Below are 17479 nucleotides of genomic sequence, written 5' to 3'. Positions count from 1 at the left end.
ACTCCCCACAGTTGATTCAAGCTACCAGTAACACTTAATGGACGTGGAATTGGGAAGAAATGTGTAAAACTGACCTTTGCAAGCCCATTCTGATGTACCATTGACTGTGGCAATAAGTTGAGAGCCTAGTGAAGCTACTGTAGACAATGGACAGGAAGGCAGTGCAGAAGTTGATCCAGAGTGCCAGTGTAGACCACACTCCAGGATCGTGTAGATGGTGCCCTAGAGGGCCAGTGTTTTGGGATGGGGGAGCGGTCACAGCCTGATGTACTCACAGCGCACGGAGAGAATCACTGGCAGCAGTTTGGGCTCCTGGAAGCTCTCATGTTCCACTTTGCAGATGACCTTGACCCCGTCTGCTTCGCTCAAGGGTGTCACAGTGTAGCGGCTAGTGACGGTGACTGTACCAGGCAGGGGCCCCGACCCCTGGGTCTCTTTGGCCTCCCCGTCCAAGGGTGAGAGCCAGGAGACCCGGGCAGGTGGTCGGCCACCCGCAGAGACACAGCGGGCCACGGGTACAGGATCCAAATTGAATGTGACCTCCTGTTTCTCGGCATGGTTCTGGGGCTGGGCTGGGGAGAGGTACAGAGGGGGTGGGTCACTCCACACCTAGAGTCAGTCCACAAACACCCTCAGCAGTGGAGCTGAGCAGTTAAGTCTCAACTGGAGTGGAATGGATTGCCATTTCCTTCTCCGGGGGATCTTCCCAACCCTGGGATCGAACCCACATCTCCTGCATTGGCAGGCGGATTCTTTACAGCTGAGTCATCTGGGAGGCCCAAGGTCCAACTGCAGGGCTTCACTTCCCAGTTTTGCTGCTTTGCAGCCGCATGGCTTTGGGCAAGTCATTTCCCAACTCTCTACGTCAGGTTCCTCTTTTGTAAAGTGGGGATAGTAATAGATGAAATAAATCGACATATAAAGCGCTTTGGACAGTGCTTGACACTCAGTGTGCTATCTAAGTGTTAGCCATTATAGTACAATGCATTCTCTGTTCTGGTCTGCTAGTAAAGCAGACGGTGTCCACAAGCCTGGATGAAGCTGTGATTTTAAGCGAAAAGCCAAAGCAGAACAATGCAGTTCAAAGGTCCAGCTGAAAAGAACTTCTACTTCTTTTCCTTTCATCACCACTAGATTTCGGCCCAGCGGTGAGATAAAGGCAATGGAGATTCCCAAAGCTGGACATTTTTTGCCCTTTTCACCCATCCTCCGGGGAGACATGGAAAAATATTAGGCGGGGTAAAACCTCCATGAGGAATAATAATGCCAACCACAGTTACTGATGTGTGCTCCTAACCAGACAGCCCCTCACGTTCTGACCCGTATCACTACCTGTCCCTGGTCCCTGCTCCTGCCCACTGCGGGGTCTTCAGTGACTTGCACTGCCTGGAATGTTCTGTCTTGCTCCTCCTCCTTTTCCAGATCCCGGACTCACTTTTTCATAGAAACTTCCCTGAAGTTTGACTCCCCAAGAAAGTAGAGGTTTCACTGTCCTGCTCTGTGCTTTTATAGGCACGTGGTGCCTGGTAGTAAGTGATCTCTACCTATCTCTTAATAGAACAAATGATGGCAGAGAAAGAGAGGCCTTTGAGAAAGATGGGGAGGAGGAGAGTGGTTTACTATGTGAAACAACTGTGGTTCCTTGGGAAGGGAAGTGTGTATTGAGGGACATTACAGGGTACACTTCTCCAACTCTCTGGAGCTCAGAGCGGGGAGAACGTATCCAGAGTGATGTGGCTTCTTCGGAGTTGCTGGAGGAAGATGGGACCCCAGGGGACCGCCAAGATTTAGCAAGAAATAGCATCCTTTGAAAAGATGCCTTCCCTAACTCTTCCACATTTTGCTAAGTGGTCATGCTGGTCACTTCCTGTTGGAGCCAGAAGGCTGGGAATTCTTCTTCCTCCTCCTCATCCCTTAGTTCACGGACAAGCACCCACTATCTCCCAAAAGGGTGATTATTTCACTTCTCTGTTTATTCCCCTTTCCTCACTCCTCCCTGCTTCTTCCCTCTTCCAAACCAATGCCTTCTCTAACCTGTCTCCTTGCTTCCTTCTACCTTTGTCTACTCTTCTGATGCCCCATGCCCATCACCCCTCCCTGACCCTGGCAGCCAGTTGATCTTTCTTTTTTTTTTCTTTTATTTATCTTTGGCTGCTCTGGGTCTTTGTTGCTGCAAGCGGGTTTTCTCTAATTGCGTTGAGTGGGGACCATGCCTGGTTGCGGCGCATGGGCCTCTCGTTGTGGTGGCTTCTCTTATTGTAGAGCATGGGCTCAGTAGTTGTGGTGCCCGGGTTAGGCTGCTCCATGGCATGTGGGATCTTCCGGGACCAGGGATTGAACTCATGTCCCCTGCACTGGCAGATGGATTCTTAACCACTAGACCAACAGGGAAGTCCTGCCAGTGACCCCCCCCCCTTTTTTTTTTTTTTTTAAAGAATTTCAAGACCCTGGTCAGGGTGTTCTTATGATTTGAAACCGTCTTATGGCTCCAAATAACATTTCAGATGAAGGGAATTCCCTGGTGGTCCACCAGTGGTTAGGACTCCATGCTTTCACCGCCAAGGGTGTGGGTTCAATCCCTGGTTGGGAAACTGTGATTCTCCAAGCTGCTCAGCACGGGGGGGGGGGGGGGGGGGGGGGGGGGGGGGTGGGGGGGGGGGACAAAACCAACAGATGAATTCCAGCTACCTGGCCTCTTATCTATGAGGTTCGTGAAACCTGGCCCTGTTGGTTTCTTGCCTCGTTGAGGCTCACTCAAGCCCTTGCCACTAGCCTCCTGTCTCTTCCTAGAATGTGCCAGTCTGTTTCTCTTATCCCAGCCTTTGCCTAGACTGTTCCATTCCCTCTGCTCGACCTTCATTCTTCTCCCCGAGGGTGGCTCCTGCTTACTTGGCGAGACTTGACTAAGAGGTTTTCACTGACCATTCTCTCTACGTGAGTCCACTGGGGCCTTACTGTGAATATTGCAACATCCTGGAGCTCCTTTTGTTTGCTAATTTGATTATTCTCTGGCTTGACCTCTAAAATGTTTCCATAAGACAATGACATCTCACTACCTCCACTGCCTCCCCTTTGGTCTAACTGCCATCACCTGTCTCCTGGACTTATGCCCTCGCCGCCTTTGTGAGCCTCCATCCTCACTCCCCACATAGCCTGTGAAAACCCAAGGCAATGCATTCCTCCCCTACTCAGAATCTCCTGTAGCTGTTGTTCTCTCAAGGCAAAAGCCAACATCTTCTCATGGTCCATGAGGTCATCTGTGATCTGTGCTCCCCCATCACTGCCTTGGCCTTGCCTCTCCCTGCCCGCCCCCCCATTCACTCATCTCCAGCCATACTGACTTCCTGGCTTTTCCTCAGACCTTCCAGGTGTGCCCTGCCCCAGGGCCTTTGCACTTGCTGTTCCTGCTGCCTGAAACTCTCCTCCGTGGACCTGCAGGACTCCCTCAAACCCTCCTAGTTTGGGTTCAAATAGCACCAGACCACCCTTACTAAAATGGTAACCTATTCTCCTCCAATTTTTTTTTTTCTCCTCCAATTTCTAAAGCGCCTACAACCGCCCAGCTCACTCTTATTCTTCTTATTTATGTTATCTACTCCCTTAATTGGAGTCTAAGCTCCAGGAGAACGGGGACTTCTGTTCTCCTTAGGGCTTCATCCCTAGAGCGTGCCACAGTGTTTGCCACAGAGTAGGGGCTCAACCATCTGAACGCTTCTTGCCGGCTGTATCTCCTCCCTGCAGAACTACCGGTGGCAAATAGCAGGTGCTTAGTGAATCACGGCCAGCCAATTGATGACCGCAGACAAAGTAGGTCGATTTCCCAGCTGAAGCCCAGAAACAGGCCCGTGGGGGCGCTCGCGCGTTGCACCCCTCCCCCTCTCGCTTCGCCGCAGCCCCTCACCCCAACCCTGCTCACCTATGACTCTGAGCCAGGTGACTCCCCGACTGGTGCCCTTGGGGAAGGTGGCAAACTCGCAAGTGTAGTTGCCTTCATCCTCCACCGTCAGCCCCCGGAGGGACAGCGTGGCGTCCCGCACCTCCAGCTCCGAGCCTTGCCCGGCCCCCGTGCTCGGCGCGGTATTGACGAAGGACAGCCGCTCCTTGCCGGGCTTCGGGCTGGGGAAGCTGCGACCATACTGGGGGTGGAAGATGGCCACGTTCTGTTTGCCTTCGGGCGCGTCCAGGCGCAGCCACGTCACCTGGGACACTCGGATTTCAGGCGCTGAAGGCAGCAGGTGGCACGGCAGCTCTACCGTGTCCCCCAGGTTGCCCCGCACCTCAGCGGCGACCTGAACTCGCACATCCTGGGCACCTGGGGAGAGAGGAGAGAGAAGAGAGAGAGAGAGAGAGAGAGAGAGAGAGGTCAGGTAGGGGAAGTACCTAGAAATCCCTGGGCCAGGCAGAGCCATCATGGGAGGGGGCCCCCTCCACCCCACCCCGGAAATGCAGACCTCAGGGTAATGCAGGCATCTTCAGCTGTCCCAGTTCCCAAAAGGCCAACCAGATAAGACAGTTTGAGGAAAACTAGGGCCATTTGGGTTCTGGGCTAGCTGTTATACGATTATGGAATTACTGCTCATGATCTTCGGTGTGATGAATAAATTGTGATTATGTAGTATTCATGTAGCCATGAAATTAAAAGACACTTGCTCCTTGGAAAGAAAGATATGACAAACCTAGACAGCATATTAATCTGCAGAGACATCACTTTGCCAGTAGAGAGTCAAAGCTATGGTTTTTCCAGTAGTCATGTATGGATGTGAGAGTTAGAGCATAAAGAAAGCTGAGTGCCGAAGAACTGATGCTTTTGAATTGTGGTCCTCGAAAAGACCCTTGAGAGTCCCCTGGACAGCAAGATCAAACCAGTCAATCTTAAAAAGAAAATCAACCCTGCATATTCATTGCAAGGACTGATGCTGAAGCTGAAGCTCCAATACTTTTTGGCCACCTGATGTGAAGAGCTGACTCACTGGGAAAGACCCTGATGCTGAGAAAGACTGAAGGCAAAAGGAGAAGGGGGTGGCAAAGGATGAGGTGGTTAGGTAGCATCACTGATTCAGTGGACATGAATTTGACCAAACTCTGGGAGACAGTGGAGAACGGAGGAGCCTGGCTTGCTATAGGCCATGGGGTGGGAAAGAGTGGGACTAACTGAATAACCACAAAGTAGTCCTTAAATCAAAAATCTTTAAAAATATCCTATTTTATTTCATTTTTCACTACACGGCTTTTAGTATCTTAGTTCCCCTACCTGGGATAGAGCCCAGGCTTGCCATTGAGAGTGCCGAGTCCTAACCACCAGACTTCCAGGGAATTCCCTATCTTATTGAAGTATAGTTGATTGATTTATTTTTAACATTTTATTTATTTATTTAATTTTTGTCTGTGCTTAAGTAGTTGTGGTGCTTGGGCTTAGTTGCTCGGCAGCGTGTGGAATCTTCCCAAACCAGGGATAGAACCCTGTGTCTCCTGCATTGGCAGGCAGATTCTTTTTTTATTTTTAGTTTAATAGACATTTATTCCATTATTATATAGTTGAACAACCTCTACACACAGAATAATATGGTTTAAGATTTTTTGAGTAGGAAGGAATTTGGGTCTCAAAAGGTTTTGCAAGCCTGTTTTCTGGAAATCACTTAAGTGGGCCTTTTAAAAGACCCTTGGGAGGGAGAAAAAGAAAAAAACAAGAAAAATTGGTTCAAGAAAATCAGTAATTAGATTTCAAAATTAAACTACCTATTAAGATAGCAAACCAAGAACTGGGGCAATTCCTCTTCTGTATTTTCTACACTCAAATACACCCTGGGAAACAGAAGTCTAGTCTACAGGAAGACACGATGCAACGAGCAGAATGAGGTGGTGAGCCCAGCCACAACTGGTGGCCTGGCAAGTCTGGAACTGTGAGGCTCTTGAGGGTGGTTTGAGCAGGGATGGAAACAACTGTAGACAGCACAAAGTCAGAAGCCAATTGAACTTGTAGTGACACCAACTACATGATTTTTCTCAGTAGCCTTTTTTAAAAAAAGATACTCATTATTTATTTGTTTATTTAGTTGCCAGGTCTTAGTTGCAGCACACAGGATCTTTGATCTTCATTGCAGCATGTGGCATCTGGTTCCCTGACCAAGGATCCAACTTGGGCCCACTGCACTGGGAGCACAGAGTCTTAGCCACTGGACCCCCAAGGGAAGTCCTTCTCAGTAGCCTTTTAAGAATGGAGTGACTTGACCCTAGAGAACACTGATTACACTTAGCAATGATACTTTTAAATATAACCACCCCTATTTCCTGCATCCCCTAAGGTGGTTCATGATGGTCACAAACTAATACTACAGATAAAACATTTAATTTTTTGATAAGTTTTTCCCATCGTCCTACACCTGAAAGGGACCTGATGAACATCAGCCTCCCAATCCTAAATCCTAGGAGTTATTAGCTCCTAAAACCTCAGGGCTAATAACTCCCTCTCACTTATCTAATGTTCAATTTCCATTAGTTTTAATCAACACCAATGTCAATACAACCATTTTGCATGAAGTTCAGTATTCTACAGATACCAGAGTCTGAACCAGGAGCTTTATGTGAACTTCAGTGGTACCATGGAGGCCAAGGCAATTTAATTTTGGTAAACCAGGATTTGATTCATTTGTGAGAACCCTCTTGCAACAGGTCTATTCAATTCTCTTAAAAATGGTGGCATTACTTTTTGCCTTTCAGAAGCAGCAGTTACATAAATGTAGTATCAGATTAAGCCTAAAACATGGACCCTAGTCAACTTTATTTTTCTGCATATGATCTTGAGAAAGGATCAGGACACCCTTCACATTTCCAAGCAATATCCAACGTAAAACGTTGTAGCTGCCAAACTCCATAGAACTGCAGAGCATTGCATCACCCCAGTAAAGCTGCAGGTCTCATCACATGCATCAACAAATCTACAGGGTGAAATTTCTGCACTCCTCTTTTATAGAACTTTACACCTATTGCCCAAACAGCATTTTAAACATGGACATATCAACTCCCTAAGAAAGCAAAAACAAAGGCATTCGCCTTATTAGAAACGGGTTACACCATCACTTAAAGTCTTCAAGCATCACTGCACTTTAACTTCCATAATTTTTTTTTCCTTGGCTGTACCAGGTCTTAGCACGTGGGGTCTTAGTTCCAGACCGACCAGGGATCAAACGTGTGCCCCCAGAGTTGGAAGCACAGGGTCTTAACCACTGGACCACTACGGAAGTCCCTAACTTTTATAATTTTGACAATGCATTCAATAAAGCAATCTGCAGACAACTAGTTTTAACAGACAAATTAAAAAACACTTTTAAGCAGACAAGAACATCCTAAATTATTAGGTAAGAACTTGACAAACATTACTTATATTAGCGGTAGCGGTGGAGTTGGAGAGTACTGTGCCTTCTCCAAGCTGCACAGCCAGAGCCACCAATAGCTTGGTGGAACTTGTAGCCCTTGCCTGGCCCGCGGCTCTTTCTGCGCTCTTTCTGCCTGCAGACGTCAGCCCCTGCATCTCCCCGTGCTTGTGGACTGGTTTAGTCATCCACTAGGGGTCAGGGTTTCTTCTGATAGCTTTATGGAATGGATCAATGAGGATAACCTCAAAGAATTGGTATGTAGAATCTTCACCAACCCAGTAGGAATTTAGGACCCTCAGGGCCCCACAGTGGCGTCCAGTGCGCTCCTCCGCAACAGACTGAAGGCTTCGAGCAAACTGGAGCTGGTTGACACCATGGTAGACAGGCTTGCCGAAAGCGGCACCCTTAGGAACTGGGCGTTTGTGGCCACGGTGGCGCACACGAATCCGATATATAACATAACCTTCCTTGGCCTTGTATCCCAGCCTGCGCGCCTCATCGGGCCGAGGCGGGGGCGGGCGGGGTTGGGGGGGTTGGGGGTATGAGGGAGGTGCGGCGCGGGGGGACGCGGTGCAGCGCGCAAGAGCGGGTGGTACCGCCAAGCAGCGCACCGGGGGTAGGAAGCGCATCACGTCTGACTGCTTCTTCCTCCATAGCTCCTGGATGAACTTGTCCGGACCCATTTCGACTCACCCTGATGGCTGCTGCCAGACGAAAAGGACCGAACCTTTCTCCCTGGCAGGCGGATTCTTAACCACTGGACTACTGGGGAAGTCCTATAACTGATTTGGCGATCCACTGGTTAAGACTATGCTCTCTTACTGCTGAGGGCCCAGGTTCAACCCCTGGCTAGGGAACTAAGATTCCACAAGCCGCCCAGCACAGCCAAAAAGAAGAAGAAAGAAGGGGAAGGTAAAAGGTGGAAATGTCATATCTGAAATGTTCATCCAAAAAAAAAAAAAAAACAACAAAAACCCCCAAATGATAAAGTGATGAAGCAAACAAGACAGAATATGACACGCTGTCAAGTCTAGAGGCAGAGATGAGGGAGGCTGATGGGCCTTTCTTCCAACTTACATGTGTATGTTGGAAACTTTTCATTGTAAAATGTTTGGAGGGAAAAAAGAATTTTCCAAAAATAACAAAAACTCAAATCTACGCCAAAAGAAATTAAAAAAATTTTTAAGGGTATGTATTTCATTTTTTTCCTGCACAGTTAATAATCCTTTCTCTCACATCTCTATAAAACCAACAACCCTCTGAGCCTGTTTTTTTTTTTCCTATTAACAGCCTTAGTGAGATTAATTCCCATTTATCCATTAAAAATGTACGAGTCAGTGGCTTTTCATGTATTCACAGGAGTTGTGCATCCATCGCCATAATCAAGTTTAGGACATTGTTATAATGCCCCAAAGAAATCTATGTACCCATCATACAGTCAGTTGCACCTCCTGTCGCCCAGTCACTGACAATCAGTGATCTACTTTCTGTCTAGAGACTGGCCTCTTCTGGCCATATCACATAAATCAAACCATAAAATATGTGGCCTTTTGTGTCTTTCACTTGGCAGTGTTTTCAAGGTGTACCCAGGCAGTAACAAGGATCAGTGCCTCGGTTCCCTTATACGGCTCAGTAATATTCCACTGTACAGACTGACCACGTTTCGTTCATTCATTTAGGAGCTGATGGACAGCTGAGTTGTATTCACGTTTTGGTGATTATGAACAAAGCTACTGTGAACATTTCTATGCCAGTTTTTGTCTGAATATATGGCTTTTATTTCTCAGCTCATCATTTGTTTTCTGGCTTTTAATAAAAACGAACATAAAAATAAATGTTTCTCCAGAAACTTCCACTGGTGGTCCAGTGGCTAAGACTTCATGTTCCCAATGCAGGGGCCCAGGTTCAATCCCTTGCCAGGGAACTAGATCCCACATGCCACATCCCTAACTCTAACCCTATGACCCAGCACAGCCAAATGAATGCATTAATAATTTATTTTTTAAAAGGTGAATTTTTTTTTTTACTGTGCAAGGCAGTAAAGCATGGGGACTGAGAGCACAAGCCTTCAAATCCCAGCTCTGCCACTTACTGGCTGTGTGACGTTGGACAAGTTGTTTAACCTCTCTGTGCCGCAGTTTTCTCAGCTGTAAAGGGGAGGGTAATAATGGTGCCCACCTCCTAGGGGTTGCTGTTTAAGGATTAAAGGATGTTTGTTGAGCACTTAGCACACAGGGCCCCAGGAAGTGCAAGATCAGTGCTTGGTAAATAAACATAACCAGCTAAGTATAATTACAAGTAGCCCTTGACACCCAGCTCCGAGGCAAAGGCCCATGCCCAGCTGTCCTTGACCGAGATGTGAGGGGAGGCATGTGTGCAGCGGCTGGCCTCCCACAGGAATCCAGGAAACATTAACAGTGACCCTAGTGAGAGGGTCCCCAAGAGAAGGCAGGACCCATCCTAGGCACTGCTCAAAAGAAGCCATCAGTGAAGGCTGTGTGACACACATATCATCTCGTGGAATCCCTACATATATCTTGCAACTCAAACCCAGGGGGCCCACCTTGAGATACGGGCATCCTCCCCTCTGGAGGGACCACACTGCAGAGTGTCATGTGTGGGACCCTGGAGCAGATGGCTGGGGGCTTCCTGCTGGCTCTGTGCCCTTTTAGGTGGGTGACTTTTTTTTTTTAATATTTATTTATTTGGCTGCACCAGGCCCTGGTTTCAGCATGTGAGATCTTCCATCTTCATTGTGCCACATGGGATCTTTAGCTGTGGCATGGCAACTCTCAGTTGCAGCATGTCAGATCTAGTTCCCTGACCGGGGATCAAACCCGGGCCCTCTGCATTGGCAGCATGGAGTCTCCCAGCCGCTGGACCACCAGGGAAGTCCCCGGGTGACTTTGTTTTGAGCCTGATTTCCTCCATCTGTAAAATGGGAATGTTTGAGCAACCCTGTAGGGTCCCTGGCGACAAGTCCATGACATGATTTTCTCCTATAGATTCCTCAGAGGGCAGGCACAGCAGGTAAGTCAAGTAGGGGCAGACAGCCACATGCTACCGAACAAGTCCAGCTCCCTCAGTTACTTTTGGCTCAGGTAGCATAGTTTCAGAAGTGACCTAGCAGCACAGAAAGGTCTGGAGGTCAAATCCAGACAAAAATCAGGATATGAGACCCTGGGGGCAGCAGTTGGGTGGAGCTGAGGCAGGGTTGCCCCCTTCCCCCAAGGTGCAAGGACCCTGCGTGGCCCCCAAAGGCGCTGAGGATGGGACAAGGGTTCCCAAGGGCTCTGCCCCCTTTGAGCTGGGTGAGGAGGGATGGGAACTCAGTCAGGGAAAAAACACCCAGGCCAGTGTGAGCGCAGAAGAGACATAGGGTGGGGATGAGGGTTTAAGTTTTCTTCTTGAGGTAAGTGGGAACCATTGAGGGTTCTTCACTTGAAGAAGAACTTGACTAAAGCAAAGATTGAGAACTTCAAGGGCTTGAGTGGTAGAACCTTCCTGCTAGCCATTCTTTTCCAGCCTGTGCCAACCAGTGGGCAACAAAGAGTTGCTCAACACAGTGACCCCAGGTACTAGAGAGTCAGTCCCTGAGGACGGGGATTTATCTATCTTGTTGCTTACTGTATCCCTAGAGCCCACACCAGGGCGTGGGTATAGTAGGTGCTCAATCAATACTGTTGGGGAAAAAAAAAACACAAAAAAAACTGTTGAATAAATATCAAGATCTGTTCTGGCTGTACATTTCACAGATGTGTCAGGACAAGTCCTCCAGGAGTTGACATTCCAGGAGAGGGGAGAGATTGCACAGACAGTCGGGTGGGGGGGGCAGGGCTGGGGGTGGAGGGGAGGACCTAAAGCAGGGGCCTGACCCAGCCGAGGGGAAGGGCAGGAGGGCTTCCTGGAGGAGGAGACCCTTCCCAAGGGAAGCCAAGCTCCAGCCCATGGAGCTCCACACCTTGCCTGGGTCACTGGGTCCCTTTGGGGACTCAGATTTCTTGTCCTAAGGAAATCCTGTGGCTGCCAGTTGCCTCTCTTCTGGGGAGTTCCCTGGTTGCCCAGTAGTTAGGACCCAGGCTTTCACTGTCATGGCCTGGGGTTCACACCTCTCTTCTGAGGGAGGTTGTCCTGCAACTCGAGTGGCCCTGGTAGCTTCAGGAAGATTAAAAAAAAAAAGCAACAAGAAAAAAAAAACCCACTTTTGGGGATTTCTTGGCAGCTTAGTGGTTAGGACTCTGTGGTTTCACTGCTGAGGGCAGAGGTTCAATCTCTGGTCGGTAAGCCTGAAATAAATGAATTAATTAATTAAATAAAAAAAACCCCACTTTTAGCTTCTTGTGGGGCAAGCTTCTCAGGAATTTCTTTTATCACCAATACTTTGTCCTGGATGGCCATACACCCTTCCTCTTTCTGACTAGCTGGCCCTCATCATCCCCTCACCCCGAACCCATTTCCCCATCTCACACACCAGGTTTTCATGACCCTCCTGAGCTCCTGGAGGGCAGGAATTCTTTGCCTGGTCTTGTTCACAGGGGTACACTCGAGACCTGCAACAGAGACCTGCTCCTGGTAGATGCTCCATATATGTGAAATGAAGGAGGTTCTAAAATTCTAAGGCTCCACGATTCCCATTCTAAATGCCTCATTTTGAATGAATGAATAGCATGGTTCAGCCCCCATATGGTTAATGGCCCATCTTTTAGGTCTTTCCACCTCAGTAAAAGGTTTACGATGGAAGTTTTGGAGTCATATCTGACTCCACTTTTTCTCAACCCCCATTGCAATCCATCAGGAAATCCCATCAGCTTCTTCTTCAAAATATATCTTCAAGTGGACCAGGTTTGACCCCTGCATTACCCATATCCTGGTCTAAGCCAGTGGCATCTCTCCCCTAGGTCATCTGACACACACCCCCTCCCTTGCCATGAAGGGCTGCAGGTGCCCCCTGCAGTTCCCACACGCAGAGAAGGGTCTTCTTCTATGGCTCTCTCCTCACTCGGAAAATAAAAAAAGCTCAAGTCTTTACAGCAGCCCACAAGGTCCTGTGTGACTTGTGCCCGTGCTCTTTTTGACCTCATCTCTCACCCTCTCCCCTTAGCTCACCCTGCTCCAGACACGCCATCCTCCTCACCATTTCTCAGACATGCCAGGCAAGTCCCACCTCAGGGCCTCTGCACTTGCTGTTCTCTCATCCTGGAATACATTCCCCTCCCTCGCTCCCTTCAGATCTTTGCTCTGGGGCGTTCCCTGACCACCCTAATGATGAGAACAGAAATTCCCTTGACACTGCTTCGTTTTCCTCATTGCACCTGATGTCTTTTCCCCGCTAGAACATTAGTTCTCGGGGCAGGGATCTTTGTCTTGAAAGTGTTAGTCCCTCAGTCATGTCCAGCTCTTTGTGATCCCATGGACTGTAGCCTGCCAGGCTCCTCTGTCTGTGGAATTCTCCGGGCAAGAATACTGGAGTGGGTAGCCATTCCCTTCTCCAGGGGATCTTCCTGACCCAGGGATCAAACCCGGGTCTCCTGCATTGGCAGGCAGATTCTCTACCATCTGAGCCTTGGTTCCTGCTGTATTCCCAGAGCCTAGAGGAGTAGCCGGCACACTGTAAGAGCTCCAGAAATGTGTTGAGTGAATGAATGAGGTGTAGATGGGGAAGCAACAGTGCATTAGATGACAGAGGCTGAGGCTGAGTTAGAGTTTGGGCTTTTTTTTAGGGGCACTAGAGAGCCATAGAGAGTTATAGGCAGGGGGAGGGACAAGGTTAGATTTGTGCTTTAGAAAGAACCCTCAGAATGGACTGGGGCCAGGCTTCGGGGGTCAGGGCAGTGGGGATGGAGGATGAACTGGATTGGAAACACATTCAGAAGTTAGAATGGTTGGGACACGGAGGCTGACCGGCTGTGGGGCAGGGGTAGGTGGTGAGGGGAACGAGGTGTATTGGCTGATGCCCAGATGTTTTGCGTTTCAGGCAGAGGCGGGAGAAATGAAGCCAGGAGGAAGGTTGGCCTGGAGTTCAGACCCTAGTGTCCAGGACACTGTTGGGCGGGAGCCTGTGCCCTGACCTTGGCCAGAACATGGTCAGCAGCACAGTGGGGGAGGGTGTGGCTGTGGGAACACCAGCTGCCCTCAGCTTTCCTCCGCGAGCCAGGCTGGTGACAGCTTCATGGGGTGTCAGCTGGGTCCCCAGACACATTTCCCCTGCCTGTGGCCTGGCATGCTAGGCTTCCTGTGGTGGCAGGGCAGGGGCAGCCCAGGCCATTGTGTGAGCCCAGGGGAATCCTTTGGGTGGGTGGGGACAGAGACCCAGAGCCTGAGACCCTGAGATCCGGCGAGGGGAAATCAGGGCTGAGAGGAAGGGGCTGGGGGCCTGGACTCCTGGGTTCCTGCCTGCCTGGCTGGCTCCTCCCAGCTTGGCTCACCCTCTCCAGACCTACAAGGTATCGTAGACCTGCCCTCTGACCAGGGTGTGGTGGATGCCAGCTGGCCCTCGAAGGCCAGCGTGCTTGGATTGCCAGCCTCAGCTGCTGCCTCAGCTACCTCCATAGTTAATTAATTGCATCAATCATGGAGCCCACCCCCACAGCGGACATCCAGGAGCCTGTTTGGTTGCAGGGGGGTGGGGGTGGAGGAGTGGGCGGGTGTTGTTGAGCAGAAGCAGCCAAGATATTGGGCTGTCTGTCTGGGTCTGCATATCCTCACCTGCCTCCCCAGCCCACCTCTCTGATGGTGGTCATCACTCAGCTTGGAGGATGGATGGTCATCATTCCCCTCCCTGGTCTGTGATTTTCTGCCTTTCTGCAGGGACTCCACCCCTACTGAAGGTTTCCCCTGTGGAGTCTGATGCTTCTGGGGGTGACTCTCTAGGACTGTTCTTCCTGGCTGAGCCCCTCAGACAGAACCCCACCCCACCGCTCTGCCCAGGCCGAGTTTACACCAAAACACTTCTGTCTCTGAGACTCTGGCCCTCCTCTTGCAGGTCCTGTCTCTTTGATCTCTTGTGTCTCTGTCTCTGGTTCTTAGGGTTCGCAGTCTGCCCCTCTGTGTCTCCCAGGAGTCCCTAGTCTCTGCTCTCTGTGTCTGTCCGTCTGTCTGTCTGTCTCTCTCTCTAAAAGTTTTATTGAGATACAATTCCCATACCATATGATTCGCCCATTTAAAGTGTCTAGTTCAATGACATTTAGTAAATTCATACATTTGTGCCTCCATGACCACAATCAATTTCAGATCATTTTTACCAGGCCCAAGAGACCCTATCTGTTCTCATATTCTCTTTCTTCTGTACTCCGACATCTGAGGTCTGGATCTTTTGGGTCTGGGGGTCTCCTCGTCTCTGGGATCTGGCTCCTGGCACCGATTCCTGGGGTCTCTAATCTCTCCAGGTTTCTGGTCTCTGTCTCTCAGGATCTCTGTTTCTCCATGGCTCTGACCCTCTGCCTCCTGGGTCTCCCCATCTCTGCCTGTTTCTCCACACCCTTGCCATACTTCCTCTTCACTGGGCCATCTTGCTGGGTCCCCTTTTCTCCTCCTCCTCTTGCTCCATTTCTCAGCATCGTTGGGACATTAAAAATGTAACAGTGTCCCTGGTGGGGGCGGGGGAGCTAGCCAGCTTGCCCAACTCCCTGTACCTCCGGTGTCTACCACCCCCCGTGGCCCCCACATGCTGAGGCCTTGAGGTTGGCTTGTGCTCTGACCACCCTGGGTCATCGCATCACCATCACTGACTGGCTGGGGTCTTTTGGGCCCCCACCCAACTGTCACAAAACCTCTGTCTCTTTATGCTGTTCCTGCCTTTCTCAAGATGTCTTCCCAGCTCCCTTTCCCCTGCCCCCCACCTTCTCTGCCCCCATCCCTGTGGCTGGATTTCATCCCCCATCTCTCCGTTCCATTTCTACGTGTGTCTCTGACACCGTCCCTAAATTTGTTTGACACCCTCCCTCTATTGGCTTCTGTCCCCATGTGTGGATCTCCAGCCTCTCCCTGAATTCCTCTTGCCCCTCTACTCCCCCCCAGGATGTGGGCAGACCCACCCCTACTTCTCCCCTGTCCAGTTCTCCTTCCCTAATGAGAAGAGACAGCAGGCCGGCAGTCCCCTCTCCTCCCATCCCCCTCTGCTACGTGGGGCTGCCTGGCTGACATGGATGAGCAGTGAAAGCCAGGAGGACTGGGGAGGGGGGCTGGCCCGGCAAGAAGCCCAGGTGGTGCACCCTCATTCCTCGGAGGCCAAGGAGGGGGAAGTCAGAGGAGCCAGGGACAGGGAAACAGAGACGGATGGAAAGGAGAGAGAGAGGGTGAAAAAGGAGGAGAGAAAGAGCTTGGAGAGAGATTAGAGAGCCAGAGGAGCAGACAGGGAGAGGGTGAGAAATGGAGAGAGGAAGAGGGGGAGAGAAATTGAGGGAAGGAGGGGAGGGAGAGACGGAGAAGAGGAGTAAGGGAAGGAGGGAAGGAAAGAGGCAGAGATGAGAGACAGCAGGGCACAAAGGCTCAAGGATGGAGTGTGGGGAAGGGGGACGCTATCCTCCTCAGGTGCTAAGAGCTTCCTCCGGGGATCAGTGGGATCTCTGAACCTACCCCCCACCCCCACCCCAGTGTCCCTGCTGGGATGGAACTGTTATCTCAGTTTTCCAAAGAAGGGAATGGAGGCTCAGAGGCACTTTCTGGAGCCCACCATGTAGGGCAGAGCCAAGAAAGGCTCTGAAGCCTGCAAACTGGCTGAGGATGCTGGGAAAGTGGCTTGTCCTTTCTAAGCCTCTGTTTCCTCATCTGTCAAATGGGAACAGGAACTGGACCTGTCCCTTAGGGCGACTGAGAGAGCCTTCTGCGAGATCACGCACTGATTTTATCTCACTGTTTCTGACGCAGAGAGAGAAACAGCCGGAAGGAAAAGTCAGTGCCCCTGCTCTGGGTCCAAACTGGGAGACCATTCAGAGACAGGCTGGGGGAAAAAAAGATCTAGGGCTCCCGCGAGCTCCCTCGCACTTTCTGGCAAACGTTTGTGAAACTCCAGTATCGTGAGTTTCTAGCTGGGAATAAACAACCGGGTCACCTGCAAAGGGGCAGGGCGAGAGCCTCCCTCACCTGTTTCCTCGCAGCCCCTCCCTCTCCTGGGGATGCACCCCTCCTCTAGGGGAGGTGGGGCAAACAGGAGTCGGGGAGGGGGGCGGGGAAGTGGGCACAGCGGAGGGAGAGACCGCGGATTAGGGCGGCGTCTCCTCACGTCCACCTCCCGCTGCGGCTCTGAGGACAAAGGCGCGACGAGAGGAGAGATGAAGTCCCCGAAACCGGGAATCCGGAATGGGGAGCCTGGAGAGCTCCCGCCCCCGCCCTGCCCTGGCTCGACGAAAGTGAAACCGGGAAAACTTCCCCAGGGATGTCCCCGCCGATCGCTCACAAGGAACGGGAAAGGTCCCAGACGGCGGGACTCTGCCTCCTTAGTCTACGCGGGACACAGGCCGACCGAGCCTCCAGCTTTCAGACAGGGCCTCTGGCTCTTCATTAGATCTAGAACCCAAGAGACAGGGTTCCTGCCCACATTTATATCTGAATTCCGGGACATTCCAATGCCCACAATTAAACCTGGAGCCCAGGAGACAGGGCCTTTTGGCCTCCTCTCCCCCCCAGTTCTGTCTGGGACCCTAGAGACAGACAGAGAACCCTGCTCACAATCTGGAACCCACAAGTTCGAGCCCTTCCTGACTCCAATTCCACCAGGACCCCGGTAGACGGAGCCCCTAGCCTTCATTCTCCTTGGGACCCAAGAGATAGAGCCCTCAGCCCCTATTTTTTCTGGGGCTCAGGAGTTCCTTGTTTTCCGGGCCCAGGAGCCAGAGCCTTCAGCACCCTGGGGCCCGGGGTTGGAGCCCTTAAGCCCTTCCCCAGGTCGTCCGATTTATCATTCTTGGCCCTGTAAGGGGCCCAAAGTCCGAGCTCCCCGCCCGCCCCTCTGAAGACATCTGGCTCCCTGCCCTCAATTCTCCCCGGGCCTTAGACTCCCAACTCTGAGAGAAGGAAAGATGGGGGTAGTCTCGCCTGATCATAGCGACCCTCCTGCTGGGGGTAGGGAAAAGGATGGTTTCGCGCGCGGCGGGGAGGCGTCTGCGTTC

The 17479-nt window shown here is 50.9% G+C and overlaps 1 protein-coding gene and 1 pseudogene across 2 annotated transcripts in view; both read right to left on the bottom strand.

Annotated features, from left to right (window-relative positions):
* Positions 1-17479, bottom strand: part of NECTIN2 (nectin cell adhesion molecule 2) — a 32900-nt gene that overhangs the window by 15106 nt on the left and 315 nt on the right. For both annotated transcript variants that reach the window (XM_006067543.4, XM_006067545.4), the window contains exons 2-3: positions 3917-4312; positions 276-572 (exon numbers count right to left, since the gene is read on the bottom strand). In XM_006067543.4, the coding sequence (XP_006067605.3) occupies positions 276-572; positions 3917-4312 (693 nt within the window). The remainder of the gene's footprint in view (positions 1-275; positions 573-3916; positions 4313-17479) is intronic.
* Positions 5022-17477, bottom strand: LOC112580323 (annotated as a pseudogene).

This window comes from Bubalus bubalis, chromosome 18, assembly GCF_019923935.1.
Source record: "Bubalus bubalis isolate 160015118507 breed Murrah chromosome 18, NDDB_SH_1, whole genome shotgun sequence".
Taxonomy (NCBI): Eukaryota; Metazoa; Chordata; class Mammalia; order Artiodactyla; family Bovidae; genus Bubalus; species Bubalus bubalis.
Note: the sequence above shows the minus strand (reverse complement) of the source record. Positions and strands in the feature narration are given on the sequence as shown.